Here is a 17812-nt window from a genome sequence, read left to right as displayed (position 1 = left end):
TAATAATAGGAAAGGTAAGTAATAAAATATTGTGTTAAAAATAGAAAAATTGGGCAATGCAGTTGAATAACAGTTACATTCTCTCAGAAGTTTAGCATGCAGCAGATTAATAGTCGATGATGGAAAAAAGGATGTTTATAGGAAGTAATGAAAAAATAGCAGTGGTCTAAGGAGTTTGGGGTTTTAATCTGACCCACTCACCTAACTTTGAGGTAGCTACCTAATCTAACATTCAGCTTTCGTCATCTGTAATATTAGGATAGCAATAAGTCCTGGATGTTTTATGTATGTACTTGTATGTTTGCGGGGTAAGGTCCTGCCTCCTTCCCTCCCTCCCTCCCTCCCTCCCTTATAAGACACTTTAATGATAAGTATTCAACACTGAACCCAAGATTTCAAAAGTGGTTCATATCATAATACCAATTTAGATAACAGGTAAAATACCTGGCACAGTGCAAGGTACATAGAAAATGAACAGTAAATGTTAGTTCCTTTTACTCCTAGTTGGAATCTTTAGGCTGGTAATCCCATATTTAACTCTAGATCTTCCATGGGATTCTTAGAACTGTATATTCTTATTATGAGAGTGTGTTCCTATTTTCTCTTAGACTGTAAACTCTTAAGAGTGTTTTTCTTATGACATTTATCATAACCATTTATTTATAGCTTGTGTTCTATAAATGTTTAAAATTAAGCATGCATTTATTAAGTACCTATTATGTGCAGTGCATGAAGTTAAACACAGAAAACAAAGGAAATAGAAAGGCATATTCTAGCTGTAGAGTGGGAAAACATTGCTTACTTTAAAAGAGATGAAGGCATATTTACTAAGATTTGAATTTATAAAAAATAAAAGATGTTGACACGGCAAAATGTAATAAAATTAATGTGGAAACGAAAGTGAAAAAAGAATATTTTACCAACATATGCAATAAAATCTTACTATGCAAAACAGATGAAGATTTGATGGAAATATGTATGGTCTGTAACAGGATTCTGCTTGATAGGTAGAGGAGAAAAACAGTTCACAGATGAACAAATAGTAACAGAAAACCTTTATAAAGTATGTATAGTTTTTCTAGCAATTAAGGAAATGTAGCTCAGACATCTCCAAAGTGCATTTTATTCAGTAAAAGATTTACTCAAGAAACATATAATGTGGTGCAAAAACAAAAAACAAAAAACCACATTAGTACATGTAATGCAAAAGTATTAAAAACAACAAAAGTGTGTTCTAATCCCTTTTTTCTAAGCCTTTTTATCAGTACTTCCATGCCAGCTTTTTAAAAAACAGACTTTATTTTTAAGAGCAATTTTAGATTCATAGCAAAATTGGGTGGAAGGTAGAGATTTCCCATCTACCTCTTGCTTCCATATGGAAACAGGCTCCCCCCACTATCAAAATCCTGTACCAGAGTGCTACATTTGTTACAGTAGTTGAACCTACATTGCCCCATTATTATGACCCAAAGTCCATAGTTTACATTAGGATTCACTCTTAGTGTTGTACATTCGATGGGTTTTGACAAATGTATAATGACATGTGTTTATCATTATAGTACCACATAGAGTAGTTTCATTGCCCTAAAAATGCACTCTGCTCTGCCTGTTCCTCCCTGTCTTCACCCCAGCCTCTGACAACCATGGATCTTTTTAGTGTCTCCGTAGTTTTGCCTTTTCCAGAATGTCATGTATGTAACTAGGGTCATAGACTATGTAGCCTTTGCAGATTAGCTTTTTTTTTTCACTTAAAAACATACATTTAAGGTTCTTCCATGTCTTTTTATGGCTTGGTAAAAGCCATAAAAGTAGCCAGCACTATTTCTTATTAGTGCTGAATAATATTTCATTGTCTGCTTGCATCACAGGTTATGCAGTAACCTACTAAAGGACATCCTGGTTGCTTCCAATTTTGGCAATTACAAGTGAATAAACAAACGCTAAGCAGTTTTTTGTTTCCTGCCAGTCACTTAACCTCTTTAGGGCTCAATTTTCTTCTCTGTAAAATTTAACTGATGATTTCTAAGGATTCTGAGGTTTGAAATTATGTGGTTATCTGGATAGAAATCATAAAATTTTATGTTCTGTTGATTATGAATAACTCAGCTGTGTATGTACGCGGATGACATTATAAGTTGGTAAAGCCTTTCTGGTGAAAGCAGTCTGGTCCTATATAACAAAAATTATACTCTATTCTTACTCTTTGATTAGATCATTCTATTTTAGGGGGTCTCCCTCAAGTAAACCCAAATGGGGGTTAAAAAATAACATCTCTTTTTTAAACAAAGGTTTTCATAGCAGGGTAATTTATAAAAGCCACATAAAACAAAACTATGGAAGCAATTCAAATGCCCAGTCATGGGGAAACGCAAAGTAAATTGCATGAGGGCAGGGATCATGACTATTCGTTCTAATCAGTGTGTACCTAGCACCTTACTCAGTGTGATGTTCTAAATATTTGTTGAATGTAAAAGTCCTGAATAAAATAATTTAAGGGAAAGAGAGGAGCTTTTACTGAATATAAAAGATTGTAGGATATGGCACTCTCTTTTCTTTTTTGCTGCTTTGCATCTCTCATTGCTAAATTCAGCTGTGCCAGCTACTACCTGCCGAACTCCACACTTGGCCCTTTACTGATACCAGTGAAGGCCTTAGGCATGTGATGTAGCAGCCGTGACAGGTTGGCTTCTCACTTGGAAAAGAACATCAACATGGTTGTAGAGGAGTTAAAGCAAGAGTAGACTGTACGTCCCAGTTTTGACAGGACAGTCTCAGTTTATGCCTGATGTCTCAGTGTAAATCTTATTTTAATAGCATTTCCTTTCACTCCCAAAGGTATCCTTGTTTGGACAGTAGGTCACCATTTAGCTGAGGGTCTGAATTTCTTTTTACTTTAGTGCTATAGTTGGGAAACATTTTCTTCCTTTTTTCAGTTCAATTTACTTTAGCAAACATTTATTTAACACTCAATACATATTCAATCTACTGTATTGTGAGATACAAAGAAACTTCAGACAAGGCCTCTATCACCAAAGAATTTCACTTTAATGCTTTTTCCTCTTCAGTTTATTTTGGTAACTTATAGCCTCATTCAGGGTCGAAGGTCTCCTAGACCCAAGCTCTTGCCCTGGCCTCGAGCATTTAAAAAGACCCTTTTCTGGCTTGCCGCTGGTTGCATGCCCCCCTCTCCCGTGGGAGCTAAGGGAGTAGTCCCTTTTAAGAGCCTGTGCCCTCACCACATGGCACTCTGCTATTTGGGATAGTGGAATTCCTCGCCCAAACACTTCGGAGCCCACTTTCAGGGCCTGCATGGACCTCTTCCTTTGGACGCGTGCACACAAGGTCCCTCACTGTGCCAGGTAAGCCAGGGGTGGGAGGAGAAGGGAGTAGGCAGCAGGCCAGTGGCAGCGGCTGGGGTAGGCTCCCTGCAACCTTACACGTGAAATTAAAGAATTCTAATTTTGTACTTGGCTGTCAGAGTTGTTTTTTTTAAAAAGGTACAGCTACTTTTTTAAAAAAATATTATTTATTTATTTATTTATTTATTTCTGGCTGCATTGGGTCTTAGTTGCAGCACACAGGATCTTTTGTTGTGGCATGCGGGCTTCTCTCTAGGTGGGGCGTGGGCTCTGTAGTTGCAGTGCGCGGGCTTAGTTGACTCTGTGGCATGTGGGATCTTAGTTCCCCAACCAGGGATCGAACCCGCGTCCCCTGCATTGGAACGCGGATTCTCAACCACTGGACCACCAGGAACATCCCCGTCACAGTCATTTTGATTGTCTGTTCCTCAAAGTAGAATAGAACATTTTTTTATGTAGTCATTTTAGATGTTTAAATATATGGTATCTGAGCCTCCATTTGCATTCTTGCCATGGACCCCACAAATATCAGGAGCAGGCCCACTCAGAGGAAAACCTAAAATCCGTAGTGTGACCTGTGAGATCCCGCAGTCTGCTCCTGCCTCCTTCCCGCCTCTGCTGCAGCTGCCCTGGCTTCCTCCACAGCACTCCAGCCATGCTCCCTTCTCAGGTTCTGGCACTCACTGCTGCTTCTTGGAATTCTCTTCTTCTAGGTACCCATGCGACCTCTTCCCTCAGGTCCTTGTCCTTTAGGTCTTCTCCCCACTGCTCCAAGTCATTATTTTATCAGTGAGAACTTATATTTTTGAAACTTTCCTACTCCCCAAGCACTGACTCTCCCCTCCCCTGCTTTTCTTCCCTTAACATGCATCAATCAAACATTTAGAAGTAGTAAAAACCTAAACTAGCTTTTCCCCTTAAACATCTTTCTTTTAAAACCCCTTAGGTATTAAGACTTTTTTCTCTTAAAAAATTGCTATTTTAGTTTTCATGTCTTAAAGTCATTCATGTACCCGCTTTGAAGAAGCACATAGTTCTCTAAGGCTAGTACTTAAAGCGGCAGTCTCCCTATCCTGCCTTCAGTTTCAAGGGTAACGATTTGCAACTCTATTAAATGATTCTTTTGGTATTTCCCACCTTATCTGTATAACGTGCTTATATCGCTACTTCCTAACTTTTCGGTTTTAGGTATTATCTATTTCTTTTCCCCCAGAGAGGATGAGAATTGAGTTCTCCCTTACCACTGTCACACCCTGTGCATACACACAGATGTACCTAGCTCTCCCTGTTCCCAGTATGGTTAAGTTGTGATTTTGGTTAGATAAATATGCAGTTTTTAAAAACTGTAAACACTAATCACAGCTGAGCCATGTCGTATACTGTGCTTACTTTTCTTTTCCCTGCATCATTTTATTTTTCCTGGAGTTAAAAGTTGTCATGATTTTGATTTGCTTACTTTTCTAGGTTGTTAGCATCATTTCCACCCCAGTCATGTATATCTTCTTTCAGTATGTTCACATCTGTTTTCTGTTGTTTTCTTTCTCTTGAAAAAAATCTCTCTGCGTCTTCAGATATTCTCTAATCTGAATAATGTTCTCAGGATTGGCTCGAGTTTGACAAATCATAGAGATACTTCCAAGAAGGCTTATTTATCCCCAACAGGACAGTGGGCAGTCATTGCAAATACAGTTGTTTTTTGCAGATATCTTATTATATGAACAAATCATGTAAATATAACTATTTACTATGAATTTATATATGGTTCTCTTTCATATGTTGTAATTAAGTTACCTTTTATTGCAAAAATACAGAATGTATTCTTATATTTCATTGTTTTACATAGAGCATATTAGGAATTACTGGAATGACCTTAATTAATTTATATATGTGTATATATTCTGTGTTGTATTCTTTCTTTATAGGCACTCAAAATTAGAGAGACCTGTAATTGCCCACCACTTTCTGGACCAGACCCTCGATTACTGTTCAAACTCAGCATGAAGAATTTTCTTGAAGAAGCAAAGAAAGAAGACCTAAATATCACTGTTAAACCAAAAATGGATACTCTTCCCATTCAAAACGAGAAGCAAATACCATTAACGTGTATAGTTGAGTAAAGAACTGGCAGTTGAATTAAAATTTATGAGACACCAGGTATATGAAGAATGCAGTAATCCTTATCATTTTCATGTTACTTTTTTACAAATATTGTTGGAAATTAGAAAAAAAGGATACTCAGGGTCAAATCATGTATATTACAGGTATTATCTAAATTCTTATACTAGGTATTTATTTTTCATAAAATATTGATACATTTTAATCTATTTAAAAATATCTTCAATGAGGAAAATGTCACAGAATACATTCATATTACACATTTTACTCTGTTGTGTACTTTTGAGTTGGAGGGCAGAACTCTAGTGGATGAAAAATCCGAATATCAGAATGTGCAGTAATTGTTACTGTCGAGAGGGTTCCAGCTGAGCCTAAACTGCATTTCAGAGTCTGGGTGGTTATGATCAACTGGGAAACTGACAGTCTGAAATATGCAGAAATTGGTTTGCATTAGGGTGGGATTATATGGAATAGGGGACCTCGAGAGAGAGAGATTCCTGGTACTTGCTTATGGCCGATGAGGGATTAAGAAGCTGAAGAAGCTTTTTTCATGGGGAGGTACAAGCGGTGCTGTTTGTGATCCAAGTGGCCAAGGGAGAAAATGGGGAGAGAGGATCATCTCTGCATACATAGCGTGCTTGTGTTGCATTGACGTCTTAACAGGAAGTCAGGTCAACTTGGCCTCCTGGCGGTATTAGTTTGGGTATCGCTAGGGTTCTCAGAGAAGACAACCACCGTATTCTCACTGAGGACCAGAAGACGCAGGGGCGCGGCGCAGCCCCCAAGTTGATCTTCCTGGGCAGCAGACATCGACAAAGGGCTGAATGAAGATGAGAGATGCACAAGACACATCCCTAGTGATACCCAGGAATTACTGTGTTAGTTAAATGTGGAAATAGGTTTTAAAAATATATTAGTAGTTATGTATTATTAGTACTCCCATGCTGGTGAAGTCCAGTGATGTTGAGGTTATATTTCTAAGACATTTTTCTTACAAGGCATTAAATCACATAAATCATTTCTTAGAATTAAAGGGAAATAAACTACCTTTTATTGAGTTTCTACTATGAGCTGTGCCCATGTATTACACAACCCTGTGAAGCAGGTTTTATTACAGGCATACCTCAGAGATACTGTGGGTTCGGTTCCAGACCACTGAAAGAAAGCAAATATCACAATCAAGTGTCAAAAATATTTTGGCTTCCCAGTGCATATAAAGTTACGTTTATACTACACTGTAGTCTGTTAAGTGTGCAATAGCATTATATCTAAAAAACAATGTACATACCTTACTTAAAAAATAATGCTGTTGGGAAACTGTGACTCAGGATCGCCACAAGTCTTCAATTTGTAAAAAAACACGATATCTGTGAATTGCAATAAAGTGAAGCACAATAAAACAAGGTATGCCTGCATTTTCATTTTATGATGAGAATTAGGCTTGGAGTGGTTAAATGATATACTCAATGTCTCTCATCTAGAAAGAGCAAAGCTAGATCTGTCTGACTACAAGTCTGTCCACTTCCACACTCTCGGTATCTAAAAACTAAGCTATCAAAAGAAAAAGAACAGGGCTTCCCTGGTGGCGCAGCAGTTGAGAGTCCGCCTGCCGATGCAGGGAACACGGGTTCGTGCCCCGGTCCGGGAAGATCCCACATGCCGTGGAGCGGCTGGGCCCGTGAGCCATGGCCGCTGAGCCTGCGCGTCCGGAGCCTGTGCTCTGCAACGGGAGAGGCCACAACAGTGAGAGGCCCGCGTACCGCAAAAAACAAAACAAAACAAAACAAAAGAAAAAGAACAAACTCTATTCTCAGTTGTTTGTTAGCTTCCTCATGTATGACTTTGATACAGGTAAAAATCTCAGTACAAAATCAAGGATCGTTTATATTATCTCTAGGACGATTTTCCGGGTCCTCCTCTCAGACCCTTCTGTCTAACTTCACATCAAAAGCCTGGAGTGAGGCAGGATAGGAGTGGAACCTCTCGCCCTGCCTGTGAAAGCCTGTGACTTCTCATTTGCGGTGTGCCCTGACACAATTACATTTTCTTAGACAAAATATTGACCTAGTTGTTAAGAAGACAAGTCCAGAGCCTATTTATGTTTCTCGGGGCTCACTATAGATTGCTTGTAAGGAATTTCCTGATCTGCCCGCAAGACAACACTTGTAAGGCAGAGGTTCAGATTAACTGTTCTCCATACAGTTGTTCTTTCCTCTCCCTAGTGATTGATGTTCTGTCACAGGCACTCCATGACATGCAAAGACATCTGGAGAATGTCACCTACAGGTAAACAGTAAAACACACCATTAGATTTCCCTGTAGGTTTCCTAAGAAAATAGTGTAGTGGAGACCCTAAGTCTATTTTTTTTTCTTCCATTATCACGTCTAATTGTTCAGACTTCCTAGAACCCCATACAAGTTGACATCATGTCAGAAAGAGCAGAGAAAATATAGAGATAATACCTTTATAGTACATATGAAAAAGATTTTTTTTTAACCCATGGAATCAATAAATGTAAGAGAAATGTTACATTTCAGCTCAGGGTTTTAGGAGAAATTAAATAACAATTGGAATGTAATATGTGTATGTATGCTTTAAGTTGTACATGGAAACGACCTCTGTATGTCCTGCATTTAGTTGCATAACTTACTTTTAGTGCTTTTTACGTGCCTGTAAGATTTAGATGTTATTGGCTTGTTAGCTTAGTTGTAAGAAACATGATGCTAGTAAATCCAAGGCACAAATTCAATCTAATCTCTTATAATCCAGATAGTTGTAAGACTGTATCCTCTAAAACTAAACTCAAAGAAAATATGTGTATTTACTGCTATGTCCCTAATACCTAACCATTTTTGGCATATTAGCGTTTTACTGATAATGTACACTCAACATCATCTAGTCAAAAGATTTTTAAAAAAAGAAATAATCATACCCGGTGAAATCTCTGTCTCTTGGTAACATGGGCAAGTCACTTAAACCCTCTAACCCTCATTTCTTCATTTGCAAAATGGGGATGATAAATCCTACCTTATAGGTTGACGTGATGATTAAGGGAAATGATGTACTGAAAGCATTTAGCACAGTGTCTAGAGCTCCAAACATAATAAAAATAGCTCCAATTTATTGAATTCTTACTTTGTACTAAGCACTGTGCTATGCATTTTTCAAGCACTATTGCACCTCACTGCAGTTGCAATAATAGATGATAGATGATAGGTATTATATGATCCCCCATTATAGATCAAGAAACTAATGTTGAGGGGGTTGATGAAACTTGCTCAAGGTTACATAGTATATTTCTTAAGATTATTTTACTTGCAAGAACGGAAAAACCAACTCAAACTCAATCAAGAAAAGTTATTGCCTCACCTAACAGAAAAGCCCAGAAGTGCACTAGCTTTGGACACTGTTTGGTCCAGAGGATCATGATATCATCAGAGCAATGGCTCTCTCCCTCTGATTTTTCTCAGCTCTGGCTTCTCTCCCCTGATGATATCAACATGGCTGTAGGCAGCTGCCAGGTTTACTTCACATCTAGGTGGAAAGAGTGACCCCTCTTGCAACTTTTGAAACAAAGCCTTCAACACTAACTGCAGCCTCTAAAGAGCATCCCAGAAGCAATCACCGTGGCAGGGGATGGGATTGTCCTAACTGGCTGGAGCCAAGGATGGGCACAGTCAACAGTACCTAAACAGAGCTCTACCACATGGTGAGGGACATGCAACCACGAGGTCTGTAAGTAATGAATAAAAACCTGTTACCTTTGTCCTCTTTGAGCAAGAAAAGTAACAAGATGATCCTTTGAAGATTGGTCTGAAAGTATATTTAATGTGAACAAAAACAATGTAGCAAAATTTTACATTGATAACGATAGCGGATTTGCATTGACACATTTGCTTTACTATTTACAAGGTATTTTTTTCTGACCTGAATTATATCCTCAGAACCAACCTATGAGATTGGAAGGACAAGTGGCATTTACTCACAGGGGAGAAAACTAAAGCTTGGAGTAATTAGGCAAATTACCCAAGTATGCACTCCAAGTAAATGGCTGAACTGGGATTGGAAGGAAAGGATTCATTAATTTGTAATCTTGTGCTCATTCAGCAATACCACATTCTTTGGAGAGAGAGGCATTACCTCCATTTTTTATCTGGAAACCGAAGCTCAAAGATATTAAGCAACTGTGTGCCCAGCACTACTCAGCAAGTAACAGCAGAATTGAGATTCAAACCCTCATCTTCTGACTCCAGAGTCTGTGCTCCTCATCCATTTACTACTTCAGTTGGCAAATCTCATAAAGGAAGTGGGAATGCAAAGGGTTTCTTTCCCTTCACCCCTCGCCTGTGAACAGTGGGGCAATACCCTCTCTTCCCTCACTTAAAAGCACTCATTGTAATATTCTATGGCAGGTGGTAAAAATTATCTATTTTAAGTATATTCCAATACATGGAGATAAAATTCCTGGTTATTGTCCTATAACTTTTTTTAATTGAAGTATAGTTGATTTACAATGTTGTCTTCATTTCTGCTGTACAGCAAAGAGACTCAGTTATACATATATACATTCTTTTTTATATTCTTTGCCATTATGGTTTATCTCAGGATATTGAATATAGTTCCTTGTGCTGTACAGTAGGACCTTGTTGTTTTCCCTTCTACATGTAATAGTTTGCATCTGTTAACCCCAAACTCCTAGTCCATCCCTCCCTCTTCCCCCTCCCTCTTGGCAACCACAAGTCTGTTCTCTTTGTGAGTCTGTTTCTGTTTCGTAGATAGGTTCATTTGTGTCATATTTTAGTTTCCACATATAATTGACATCATATGGTATTTGTCTTTCTCTTTCAGACTTCACTTTGTATGATAATCTCTAGTTGCATCCATTTTGCAAATGGCATTATTTCATTCTTTTTTATGGCTGAGTAATATTCCATTGTGTGTGTGTGTGTGTGTGTGTACACCACATCTTCTCTATCCATTCATCTGCTGATGGACATTTATGTTTTTCCATGTCTTGGCTATTGCGAATAGTGCTGCTGTGAACATTGGGGTGTAGGTATCTTTTCAAATTAGAGTTTTGTCTGGATGTATGCCCAGGAGTCAGATTGCTGGATCATATGGTAATTCTATTTTTAGTTTTGTGAGGAACCTCCATACTGCTTTCCATAGTGGCTGCACCAACTTACATTCCCACCAACAGTGTAGGAGAGTTCCCTCTTCTCTGCACCCTCTCCAGCATTTGTATAACGTGTTTTTATTTGAGACCTAGAAACTTCCTTAATCTGGTAAGAAATATCTCTCACTTCATTGTGGAAAGAAAACGCTATCAGTGCGCTTCCCCTTTGCACCTTACTCCCTAACTTCCATCGTAAAACCAATAGCCTTCAAAGGTAGGCCAGTGACTCTAGCTTTTTAATGACAAAGAACTCGTTTTATATGACCTGGATGTACGTGCATGGACTTGTGCAAACAAGTTCTCTCTGTCTTGAAGGGTTGGAGTGTCTAGACACACGACCAGGGTCTCTTGCTGCGCTGGCTGTTTAGGAGCTGAGATCCTTGGCCATGGGGCATAAGTCGCAGTGTGGTCCTGCTTCCAGGTCTCAGAGTTGCTATGATGTCATCAAGACCAATCAGGACTGCTGATCATCATGTGATCTCTGGTGCTACCAAATTCCAGCCAAAAGAAAGATTTGTGATTTTAATTCGTCTGAGTGGCCTAATTATATGAGAGAAAATATAACATTTTTAGTTAGGTTCTTTGAAATATTAAGCATAACTGGCAGATTTCAATAACACCTTCACAGGCCACAAGGGGCCTGGGACTTCTTCCTGGGCAGCATGGGTTTACAATCAGATTTGCTTTTTTCTCTCCAGAATATAAAAGAAAGTAAAATTAACATGTATTAATTTTGAGCAATATATAAAATTATAACCATATTTTTGTAGGTTAGTGATGTTGGGTGGTCTACTCAAGGATTCTGTTGTTCCATATTTAAGGATTTTTTAAAGTATTATTTTTGCAGAGAAACAAGTTGAATTTAATTTTTTCCACAACTGTCCCCCTCTGATGTTAGAATACCTTGAGAAAAAGCAAGGGCAGCATGACTAGTCTTATTTTTAATTTGGGGAAATGGGATGGTAACATTTTCCCTGCCTGCTTCCTAGGGTTATTAGGGGTTTTAAGTAAAATAATGTGTATCTGCTTTGTACAACATCCAAAATGCGGTACCTGGGTTGATTCTAGCATTGTCTTAGCCTGGGTGATAAGATTATTATTTAGGGCTTCCCTGGTGGCGCAGTGGTTGAGAGTCTGCCTGCCGATGCAGGCGACATGGGTTCGTGCCCCGGCCCGGGAAGAACCCACATGCCGCGGAGTGGCTGGGCCCGTGAGCCATGGCCGCTGAGCCTGCGCGTCCGGAGCCTGTGCTCCGCAACAGGAGAGGCCACAACAGTGAGAGGCCCGCCTACCGCAAAAAAAAAAAAAAAGATTATTATTTAAGATAGGCCATTTCCAAAATGATGGCCCTTTGCCTGATGCGATACAACTCAGAACTGATGATGATCTGTTCTTATCCAAGGGTGAGAAAAAGGGAAGCTTATTGGTAGCATGTTTTGGTTTAGTCTAATTTAGGAGTGTGCATGTGTTTAACCTAGTTATTCTATTAATCCTATTATGATTAATAATCCGTGTCCCTGATTTCCATCAATTTCAACATTCTGATGCTTAAATCTAGAGAACTAAGATCAATGTTTTCTGGAAGGGCCTGCCCATTCTCCAGATGATGGACTGGGAGGGTAGGGACTAATATTTGCTGAGTACTACTGAGGACAAGATGCCACAACTTTTCCTCCTTTTAATCCTGGCAGCAGCTCTCAAGACACAGGGTATTCTCCCCACCTACGTATAAGGAAACGGAGGCTCCCAGGGCTGGGTAACTGGGCCAAGGTCACACAGATAGTCCAGGAGTTTAACTGGGTTTGTGAGACTCACAAGACTTTACTGCCTTTCACATGCCGTCTCTCACACAGAAAATGAGAGCAGTTGCCAGGGCAACATGGGAAACGTATTCGGGGCCCTTCATTCTTGCATCCAGGGCTTTTCTCGTGCTCCATAAGCTCTGAAACTTCCCATGATCTCACCTCTCAACACTCATCTCTTGCCGGGAGCCATCCAGCTAACTGCAGGGTGTTCACGACAAAGGCCCAGCCACCCTCGGGAACACAAACTGACCCATAGTAAGTGCTCAGTGAATTCAAGTCCAAGGATTGAAAGAATGAGTGACTGGAGGGATGTATAAATGAATCCAAACAAGCAAGCTATAGGAGTCATTTTAATGCTGAGACAGTTTGGGGGTGAGCTTTATTTATAATATAGTGAAGATTTGGAAAGTCTCACCCATGCGCACAGGGGTGTTTCTACTTCACCCTCTCCCAGCCCCATGGTTGTGTAAGCCTCGGCTCTACGACAAACACTCCACGGCAGGGGATGGACAAATCCTGCCCGTTCTGCGTGCTCTAATATCTCACTCACCCTCTGCTCTGCTTTATGTGTCTTCATAGGACTTCTCTCCATCAGAAGTGATAGACGTTTTTGACTCTATGGCTACCCAAAGTCATTGGGGTCACCAGGTTTGATCTGAGCTGATCACAAGTAGCTAACTCCTCCTCTCAAGGGAACTGGTTCAGGAAACACTGAGGATTCAAGGGCTGAAGATGCAGGTTCAGATCCTGCCTTCCTCACCACTGTGTGATGGCTTGGGTCACTCTGCATCTTTGGGCCTCAGCTCATCCTCACTGTACGTTGTGAGGCTGGAGAGAGCTTTGCCACTGCCCCTGCCTCATAGCACTGCAAGCCCGCCCCGTGCCCGGGTCCTCCTCGAGGGCAGGGGCTCTGTCACAGCCTTCTTTTTTATCCTCAAGCCAAAGGTCTGCTCAATACCTGTTTCCTAAATCAGTATAAAGAATAGTAACTAGCATTACCTTTTTTATTTACTGAAGTATAGTTCATTTACAATGTTGTGTTAGTTTCAAGTGTATAGCAAAGCGATCAGTTATACACACACACACACTTTTTCAGATTCTTTTCCATTATAGTTTATTACGAGATATTGAGTATAGTTCCCTGTGCTATACAGTAGGTCCTTGTTTATTACCTATTTCATATGTACTAGTCTTAATGCTTTAATGTTGTCTGGCAAATTCCTCACAATGGGAGTCTCCATCTTTCTATGAAACAGGCTAATTTTCCTTGTAGGTTTGCCCTAACGTTTGCCCTTAATATTCCAGCCTCTGCAGCCAGACAGACCTGGATCTGAAGCTGGCTCATTCTGAGTGACTTACTTTACTCTGTAAGGCTCAATTGGCTTCTTCTGGAAAATGGAGTCGATGCTTCCTGGGGGTCGGCGTGAGGACCAAATGTGTGTCCAGTGCTGGGCCGTTTCCTGGCATGAAGAAGTCAGCGCCAGCAGTGAGTGTCAGCCTCACTGGTGAGGCCACCCCCGTGTGCCCTCAGCCCCATGGGCTGGCCTGCAGCAGCAGCGGAGAGCTTCTTGCCCACTGCTCTCCCCACCCTCCTGCTTCCTTATCTCCTGAGGCATTTCTCTGGCACTACAGGATTTTGCTCAGCCTCAAGCAGGGACAATCCACAAGTGCAGGGTGAGGGGAGCTCCCTGGGGTATCCCACAACCAGTGGGACATCAGAGTCAGTGGATAAATGTCTCATCCTCTTGGGATGATCCTAGGTTGTGTTTCCCCAGTCTGTCATAGGGTCCCCTGTGGGACTGAGTCCCAGTCGCCCACAGCCTTAACCCACTCATTAATGCATCCTGTATTGGCTTTCTCCCTTCCCGCTCTGTTTGTCCACTTCCTTATGTGAGCTTCCTGAGAGCAAGGCCAGGTAAACAACCTGGTGCCTACCTACTTTCCCCTGGTGCCTGTCTCAGGGCCTGCCTTTGGGGGGACCCAAACTGGGAAGTTAGCTATCAAACATTATTATTATTTTTTTTTTTTTCATTTGCGGTACGTGGGCCTCTCACTGTTGTGGCCTCTCCCGTTGCGGAGCACAGGCTCCGGACGCGCAGGCTCAGCGGCCATGGCTCACGGGCCCAGCCACTCTGCGGCATGTGGGATCTTCCCGGACCGGGGCACGAACGCGTGTCCCCTGCATCGGCAGGCGGACTCTCAACCACTGCGCCACCAGGGAAGCCCTATTATTATTATTTAGTCCCCATAAGAATCCCACTTAACAGATGACAAAACTGAAGTTCAGAGAGGTGGGAACTGGCCCGTGGTTACTCAGCACATAGTTCTAATAATCCTTCCCTCTCGGGGTTGCCATGAGGAAGTAATGAGTCAACTCTCAAATATAAATGGGCTTCATAAACTGTAGTAGTGGGCACGAGTTGTTTATTGTCCCTTCATAATGCCACCTCTTCTAATGATGGTGACACGGAAAGTGATCCTCTGATGCCCAGAGTAGACATAAACATGCCCAAGTACAATAGCTAATCATTCCTCATTCAGGCCCCATAATCAGTCCCCAGAGCAGCCTCAGAGTTTGAACGTGTTATCTGTGATTCATAGACTCTGGATGTGGAGTGACCCTAATAGCCGCCCCTGCAGTGGGAGTTTTGACCTGGAAATCATAGTCCAGGCATAAAGTGGTTTTTACACGCATGCGACAGCCCATCCGGGGACAGGAGAAGTTTATGTAACAGCTGGAAGAGATTGCGGAGTAACACTCAAAGGCCTTGTCCAGAACCCAGAAATCTGTCGGGAGTCAAAATGTGAAGGAAATGCGGGCTGGGAAGACAAACCAGTTTTGGGGAAGCCTGCTCAGAAGCGCTCCAACTTACTCTGCAGGGGACATTCAGGTTGGATTGTTCTGGAAATGCGGTCACTAGGGCTCAGCAAGGTCCTGAGTCACTGACAATGAGACCAGTAACCAGAGCAATAACGAGAGCCACCATTCGTTAGTGGATGAATAATGAATCACCTTTTGTAAGCCAGGCCCCGAAAGCACTTGACGTGCAGGAGCTGGTTTGATTCCTGCAACCATTCTGTGAAGTGGATGTGATCGTCCCACTTTATAGATGACTGCAGAAATCAGAGCCTAGAGAGCTTGGGTGACTTGACCCAGAGTCACAGTGTGGACCATCCCCATCCTTCAAGCTCATGGGCCCCAGATTTAATGCCATGTGATGCCATTAGATGAGGGTGGGTTAGCTGTTTGGCTTGTTGTTTGGTTTATAATGCACAAAAATACAGTGTGATGTGGAGAAGTGTCTTTTGAATCAGACAGACCTTAGACAAATTCCCTCACTTTCCCAGGACTAATTTCACTCCTACCAAATATTCAGTGATATCTTCTTCACAGAGCAGCCATGAGAAGGTAGTGAGTTTATGCATGTATGTGCCTGGCACATGGTAACCGATCACCACTTGCTGTTTCTCTTTCCCTTTCAAACTTACGGCTTATAGTCCAGTTACTTCCAAAGATGATTTGCAAAGGAAAGTTTGGGGTCAAAATCTAAGAGGAGATTCACTTCTTGCCAGGCCTCAAATGATTTAAGAGATTCTTTTGTAAGGCAGAGAATGTCAAGAGACAAATACAAGAAGGGTTTTTCAATGAGGTCTTTTGTTTTCTACTCAAGGTAACATTATGTAATATTCAGGCAATACCTTCCCTGGTTTCTCTGCCCTCTGACAGTGAGCTCTCTCTCTTTGAACTATTTCAAAGGTGGCAGCAGAGCTGGAGAGCCCTCCTTACCCCCAGCCTCACTGACATATGAATGGCAGACAGAGGTCCCATGGTCAAGTTCAATGATCACACCTGGTCACTGACTCTCTTCCTTAAAGGGGACTGCCTCTCCCTGTTTTTACTCAAGATGTTGATAAGATGTTGAACTAGGCTAAGTTTCTACATGAGACTTATGAAAAGTAATAATGATCAAAATAAAACAAAAATTAAAACTAAAATTTTCTTAGGGCCAAATATACCACAAACAGGAGAGGACCACTTCTTGGAGAAGATGGTATGGTGAAGGTGGACGACACAGAAAGAGCTAGTTTACTACTCATAGGACTGAGGCTAATGGTCACACAAGTTATATACTGCACACCTCCAAAGGGCGCCACCCACCCAAACTACAATGGGAACAACACCTGGCAGAGTTATACAACAAGGCAGCCCTACCTATGATGCTTTTATCTTTTCTGTCAAGGAGAATGATCATCAAGGTAGAACATAATTAAGGGTGAGCTGAAGTTCTAGGTGGAAGAAGAGATGGTCAGAGAGAACCTGGATGCCTTTATTAATGTTTATAATCACAGTAGGCAATAGTAATAGTTAACACTTAAGGAGTAAAACTTGTCAGAAATTCTACTAAGCACTTTGCATATATTATCCCATTTTACCCTCAAGTATAATATTGTTGCCAACAGCCGTTCTTCCTCTTCCTTTCCAGCAAAGCTGTATTTTGTTTAAATGGCAGTGTGCCCTGCCCAAGGAGGTAAATCATGATCATCTAAGTCAGTCATAGCAATGCTGTCTCCCTAAGCCAGTGATTGGTCTAGGAGTAGGTATGTGACTGGATCTGGCCAATGAGAAATAGAGAAAAGTCTAATATTTTCCAGGATGGCAAATATTTTCCCTGCCCGAGAAAGAGGAGAGAGGCCACAGAAAACGCTGGTTGTTTGTTTATTTTATTTTACATTTTTAATTGAAGTATAGTTGATTTACAATGTTCTGTTAATTTCTGCTGTACAGAAAAGTGATTCAGTTATACATATATACATATATATATTCTTTGCCATTATGGTTTATCTCAGGATATTGAATATAGTTCTCTGTGCTATACAGTAGGACCTTGTTGTTCATCTATTTTTTTTTTCTTTTTATAAACCTGTGTCTTCTATCCCTACTTTGCAAGTTTTGTGTTCAGATATGATGTCTGTTGCTGCTGTGGCCTTTTAATGAACATGAGGACAGGCCAAGAGAATCATGAAAATACCAACCTAGAATGCCAACATCACTGTATTGCTGAGCCAATGCTGGCACTGCCTCCCTTGAAACCTTTTATGAAATGAGATAATTAAATGTCTGTATTGTTTATGCTACTGTTAATTAAGTACTCTCTTACTTGCACCTGAAAAAAATCCTACTGATAAAACATTTTTGGTTCCATTTTGCAAATTAGTTAACTCTCCCAGTGTCACCCAGCGAGTAAATATGTTTCAAGCCAGGTCTGTCTGGGCCTGAGCTTTTCACTGCCGCTATTCTGCCTGGGGCCAAGTCTAAGGTCCAGGGGAATTACATTCCAAGGGCACTATGCTGGCC

The 17812-nt window shown here is 41.0% G+C and overlaps 1 protein-coding gene across 1 annotated transcript in view; it reads left to right on the top strand.

The window, feature by feature from the left end:
* Positions 1-6861, top strand: part of OMA1 (OMA1 zinc metallopeptidase) — an 81247-nt gene extending 74386 nt beyond the window's left edge. The window contains exon 8 of the mRNA XM_082612656.1: positions 5282-6861. Coding sequence (XP_082468782.1) covers positions 5282-5476 — 195 coding nt within the window. The 3' untranslated portion in view covers positions 5477-6861. The remainder of the gene's footprint in view (positions 1-5281) is intronic.
* The last annotated feature ends 10951 nt before the right edge of the window (positions 6862-17812 follow it).

The sequence above is a fragment of the Mesoplodon mirus genome (assembly GCF_964341445.2).
Source record: "Mesoplodon mirus genome assembly, chromosome: 3".
Lineage (NCBI taxonomy): Eukaryota > Metazoa > Chordata > Mammalia > Artiodactyla > Ziphiidae > Mesoplodon > Mesoplodon mirus.
The sequence above is the reverse complement of the archived record's forward strand: the minus strand, read 5'-3'. Positions and strand labels throughout refer to the sequence as shown.